We start from the raw sequence: 6312 nt of genomic DNA, 5'->3' as shown, positions 1-6312 counted from the left end.
TATGAATAAAAGTTACTTTATTCGTATGAGCACATAACATATCATATGTATCAGCCCATGGTCGTTTCGTTCATGAACAAACAAGTTAATTAGACGAATTGCCTTTCAAAGTTGGTCTTTAATTTTTGCCCTTCAAATGGGCTGGTCTTTAGTTTTTGTCCTTTAGCAATCAAACTTATGCACAGTGGAGCATAAGTTATTTAAGGGCAAAAGTCATGCGGGCAATATCTTGTGAAATATTATGATGCGAAAATATAAATTTATGCCGCGAAAAAATTGTTTGTTATGAGAGCCAAAAATTGAAGACGAGCACAAAATAGAGGCATAAGTGTCAATGACCCAAACAAACTTATATAGAAACAAAATCAGGAATTGAATGTTATCGGTTCGATTTGAGGTTAACTGATTTTGGGCAATTTGCAGGATTACCCTTCGCTGGGGGTGGTCTTTAATTTTTACCCCTCAAATTGGTGGTCTTTAACTTTTGCCCTTTGTTTTTCCCCTTGGTTTTGGATTCGAACCCCAGCTCAGTAAAAACAATTTAAAAAAATTCGCAAGGTAGACTTTGGATTCGCAAGCAGGCAGAATTTTGCTCCGATTTTTTTTTTTACTGAGCTGGGGTTCGAACCCACAACCTCGGGGTATTAGGTGAAGGACAAAACTTAAAGACCACCAATTTGAAGGGCAATCCGCGCAAAAAAAGACTGATTTTTGGAATATGGCCAGTTACAAGAATAATGTAAAGGTTTTAGCATTTCTTTGTGTGGATTGTCCTTCAAAGGCACTGGTATTGAATTTTTGCCCCTCAAATTGGTAGTTTTTAATTTTTTCCCTTCGCCTAATACCCCGAGGTTCTGGGTTCGAACCCCAGCTTAGTAAAAAAAGGAAGGAATTTCGTAAGGCAGAGATTTGAATTCGCAAGACTGCAAAACTCTACCTTACGGTATAGGTTTTAAATTCTGTCTTGCGAATCCAAACTCTACCTTGCGTTTTTTTTTTAAATTTTTGACTGAGCGGGGGTTCGAACTCGAAACAAAGAAATTTTTAGCGAATGGAAAAAATTAAAGGCCAGCGCCTTTGAAGGGAAATCGTGCAAATGACCCCGGTTTTAGTCCATAAAAACAATTTTGGGCCGTGGTGTTGATATTTTAAAAACGAATTGGGCTATGATCATGGATCTTGCATGAAAATTGGCCTTATAATGTTTTATTACATTATTATATTTATTTGGGCCGTTAGGAGAATGCTAGGCCCGTCAACACATTGGATAGGGGCTACAATTGCCTTTTTTTGGGGTTAGGCGCACATTAGGAACAACAATGCTTGAGTTTATTCGTTGAGTTCCTATTTAAATCAAGTAATATTTTCACAAATAGCTACCTTTTAATTCTTTCTAACAACCTATAACTATATATGCTATATTTACAATTCGTAACTAGATGACCCTATATTTATCTAGTAGTCGGGTATACCAAAATATAGCATAAATATAGCGGAAATACAGACGCGAGTTTAACTGACAGTGTTATATTTATGGAAACAAAATCTGTTCCAATTTTAGTTAGAATCAGTTATATTGTTCCCTGATTCACGCAAATATCCTCTCATTCCATATCTGATTCCATATCTCATTCAAACAGCTAACAAATTCAAAAAAAATTGAATTCAAACCTTACAATCATATTTTTAACCAAAAATAAAAAGGTTGAAAAACCTTTGAAAAATAACAATATCAAACCAGTGAACATAGCTTGATTATCACGATGAATATATATTTGATTTCATCAAGTTGAGTTCATAATTGAGGTAACGATTTTTTCACTGCAAACTTTTTTTTTGTTCGTCTTTTCTGAAATTGTTTCAGCTAAATTGAATATAACACATTGCTGTATTCGAAAACAACAGGATAATGACAAGCGTAACTGCGTTGATCCGTCATTCTGGTTTTTGGAACGATCAGAACTGTTTTGTGAATTACAAAATTGATGCTGTTGTATTCATTGATAATTGCAATTACGATGAGTTAGTTTGTACGATTACAAATCAATTAGGCGTGGATACTGTTAGGAAAACTATTTCAATAAAATATACTGTTGAAGGCGATTTTCAACCAATTGAAATACACAACGATATGGGAGTTTGTGTGTACGTTCAACTTAAGAGAGAAAACAGAGTTTTGGGGATGTATCCAATGTGCGTTAGTATTCATGATTTGGATGTTGAGGATGGTGTAACTGGTAATCGTATTATTGGAGATGATGTGCTGCAAATTGGATATAGCGAGAATCGGGATGGTATGAAAGTTTGTGATTCTACTGTAAACGTTGTTGTTTTGTTTGGGAATGATAACAATTTGGTAATTTCGAAACCGGAAGCGAAAGGAGTTTTTGTCGATCAAATTTACCAGGATAAGGAAACTTTGAAAATTGTGATGACGAAATACGCAATTCGTGAAAGATTCAATTTCAAAACAGAGAGATCGAATGCTATAAGGTATGATTTTCTAAATGTATTCTGGTAACAGAAAGTGCAGATGTATTTTTGTTATATTTGTACTGTATTGAGATGATTTGTTAACTTATTTAGCACACTGTTAATTTTAAAAATGTTTGATGCAATATATTCTGATATATTTTTTGTATATTTATACTGTATTTAATTGATTCAATATGTACTATTTGCATTGTATTATGTAGCTACACTCTGGCATGTTGGTCGCCGGAATGTAAATGGAAATTCAGAGCGTCGAGAATTGGGGATTCTGAATTGTTCAGGGTTAGAGCTTTCGATGACGAACATACATGTCCGTTGAAGGACAAGGTGTATTCACAAAGGTAGGCAACAAGTTGGTTTATTGGAGAAGCGGTTGTGAAGGCGAAAATAACTAACCATAAAAGGAAGGTCACACCTGGGGATATAATAGATGATGTTAAGAATGAATTCGGCGTAGATGTTTCTTATATGATGGCATGGAGAGCTAGAGATAAGGCTATCAAAGATTTCAGAGGTGATCCAGCTCATTCATACAAGAAGTTGCCGGCATATATATACATACTTGATAAAACGTATCCTGGATCGCTCGTTAAAATGCATAAATCACCAGAAAATGAGTTTATGTATTTGTTTGTAACACTCAAAGCATTCATAAAGGGATTCGAGTGTTGTAGACCAATAGTTGTAGTGGATTGTAGTGGATGGTGCACATCTTAAATCAACGTATAATGGTACATTTGTGTCGGCAAGTACTTTGGATGGAGCAGGTATGTGTAATTCTATTCTATGAATGTTTTTTTTTTATAAATACAACATTATGCTTATTGATTTGCAAATAAAGCTGCTAAAAACATACTCTGGATGTATTGCTGGTGTAAATTTGTGAATATTATATGTTGAAATACACTGTAAATATGAGGTAAATATATTGTAAATATATATATTATTGTTTTATAAATGATGGTGCTAAAAATACAGTGTGAGATCAAATTCAGTTGAAATATGTGTTGAATATATTATAAATATATACTGATTTTTGTAGGTAATATCCTACCACTAGCGTATGGTCTGATAGATTCTGAGAATAATAAGTCGTGGACGTGGTTCTTTGAACTGTTCAAGCAAGCTTATGGTGTTAGGCAAAATATGTGTGTCGTGTCCGACAGACATGAAAGCATAATACACGCAGTTTCTAAGGTGTATCCTACTGTTCCTCATTTGGCTTGTATATGGCATTTGTGGAAAAATGTGACAAAGCAATACACAATAAACAGTGAGGTGTTGAGTCCTATATTTTATTCACTAGCGAAAGCATACAGCCAGGATGAGTTCGATAAATTGATGGAGAAGATTGGGAATGTTGATATTCGGGTAAAACGATACCTAGAAGATGCTGGAAGAGATAAATGGTCTAGGCTTTATTCACCTGTTAATAGAGGATGGACAATGACTTCGAATATAGCCGAATGTATTAATGAAAAACTGGTTGCTGCAAGAGAGTTACATATTTTTGATTTCCTTGAAGAAGTGAGGAAGATATTTGGTAGATGAGGCGGTATCAAGAGATGTTGTCGATCAACGAGTACAAATCAATACGAATGAGGGTATCTTTGTTTGCAACACAAAAATTTAATCTATATTTTTACTATATGTAATGTATATTTATATATATTCCCAATATGGTAAAACTGCTCAGGTAATGCTTGTTTATTTGTTAAATGGTTCTCAGGTTGAAGCGTCAACTGAATATGTTTACACAGTGAATGATGGACCGAGGCGTTTCATAATAGATTTGAAGAAGAAAACTTGCAGCTGCAGGATGTTCCAACTGGACGAGATACCGTGTTCTCATGCATGGGCAGTATTGAAGAATAAAAATTTGACTGCTGATGTATATTGTTCGGATTTATTCAAGCCGGAAACAGTTGTGAACACATATGATGTGCCAGTTGATCCTCTTCCCGATGAGACTGAGTGGAATGTTCCTAAAAGTATATTAGATGAAGTTGTTATGCCACCGATCTATAAGAGACCCCCTGGGAGGCCAAAAAAGAAGAGGGACAAGCCATTACAGGAGTTGATGATTGGTAAACGCAGAAATTCCTGCGGTAAATGTGGACGTCTTGGTCATAATATACGTTCGTGTGATAATCCGCCGCTCAATAAGAAGAATAAATAAGTCCATTTTGATTTTATTTGTTAAGACAATTCTACTTTAAATTTCAGTTAAAAATAAAAAATGAATTCATCTTGAATTCATATTATTCTAGTATGATTGTATTTCACATGGTTGAACATCCGATGTTTTTCAATGTAATGCTATATTGGTGGTTAAATGGTATTTGGAAAGTCTACTCTATGTTAACTGATTTGACCTTTTGTTTTGGATTTATGATTTAATAGTTGTATTTCATATATATTTTGGCTATATTTTAGTTGCATTTTGTCTGATCTGGTAGATAATACTTATTCTGGTTTACTGTTAACTATATTTGATATATATTTTACATATATTTGAAGTGTATTTAGATGAAATTTTAAATTTTGTAACAAACTGTAATTTTAAAAATGGACTTATGGAATATATCTGAGTTATATTTTCTGTATATATCGGTTGTATTTAAATGGTTATATATACTACTTTGTTAAATGAATACATTTCACAGATAATGAAAAATGGAATTTATGCATTGAAAAAATAACATACTTGAAAGAAACAACAATATAAAAACCATAAGGTGGTGTTCAATATTAATCATCCTAAAAAAGATTACTACACATGAAACAATATATCCAAAATGAAAAAACAGCAACAAAAGTCGCAACCAACTATGCTATTGTTCAACATGAAAATCAAAAACACAAATGAATTGGTGGCCTAATCAAGATCCTCTTTATCAACTGCATCGTAATCAACTGCCGGTCTAATTGGTCTTGGAGGCTGCTCGTTATCACTTGATGCATTGTTGTTTGACTTATCCCATGCATAGTCGCATAAAAGGGCACCATATCTCATACGGAGTAACTTTGCATCGAATTCGGTTGGGATGACTGCACTTGAGCTCAAGTATTCAGCGAAGGCTGCCACATACACACCACAATCCCTGGAACAAAAATGACCAAAAAATTTACTTATCAAAACCCACGAAAAAAAAGATGTATTTATTGTGTTTTTTATTGGAATAGATTCGTACATGCTAGAGGGAGCTTGTTGCGGGAGATTGTCTACATTCACAATGTCAAAGTTGTCGGTCTGTTCTCTATTTCTGTAAGAAGGATGTGTGATAAAATCTATATCCGCCTTCTTCTCATAGAAATCAGTCATTTGTAGACTATGTGTCACTAGAGTAGCAAACATTTTCACTCCGACTCTAACGACAACATCATGCCCTGCAGCTCGGTATGAGTTGTATACGTAGATGAACCTGTTTGTAAAAAGAAAATATAAGAAAAAAACAAACATATAAAATTTGTAGAAAAATGAATGATCTTTTCATTGGATGAGAGCAGACCTGTCAATGAATGATATCACAACCAAAATTCAGTGATTTTCCTCTTTTATGTTGACAGGAATTAGTACGTTGTCAACAGTATAACATGGTACATTAGCCAACAGCCTGTGCCCGTTAATGTACTCACACAGTTCATCTTCCTTACTGGCGACACATGTGGATGAATTAGGGTTTTCCCAAGATTTGTAAATTTCAGCAACTAAAGTGTGAAAAATACAGCTGGCAGTGATGAATCTATAGTTGTTGTTATTGTGATACTTCCCCTTCTTGCGTAGGTAGTAGAAAATAACATCAATATGCTGTAAAA

At 34.3% G+C, this 6312-nt stretch overlaps 1 protein-coding gene across 1 annotated transcript; it reads right to left on the bottom strand.

The window, feature by feature from the left end:
• Positions 1 to 5239: 5239 nt before the first annotated feature.
• Positions 5240 to 5818, bottom strand: LOC132620197 (uncharacterized). Its single transcript, XM_060334890.1, has 2 exons — positions 5688 to 5818; positions 5240 to 5597 (listed from the first exon to the last, which is right to left on the bottom strand). The coding sequence occupies exons 1-2, from the start codon at positions 5816 to 5818 to the stop codon at positions 5372 to 5374; spliced, it is 357 nt and encodes a 118-aa protein (XP_060190873.1). The 3' UTR covers positions 5240 to 5371.
• Positions 5819 to 6312: the final 494 nt, after the last annotated feature.

Source organism: Lycium barbarum, chromosome 11, assembly GCF_019175385.1.
Source record: "Lycium barbarum isolate Lr01 chromosome 11, ASM1917538v2, whole genome shotgun sequence".
Classification (NCBI taxonomy): domain Eukaryota; kingdom Viridiplantae; phylum Streptophyta; class Magnoliopsida; order Solanales; family Solanaceae; genus Lycium; species Lycium barbarum.
This window is presented reverse-complemented; position numbering and strand designations above follow the sequence as displayed.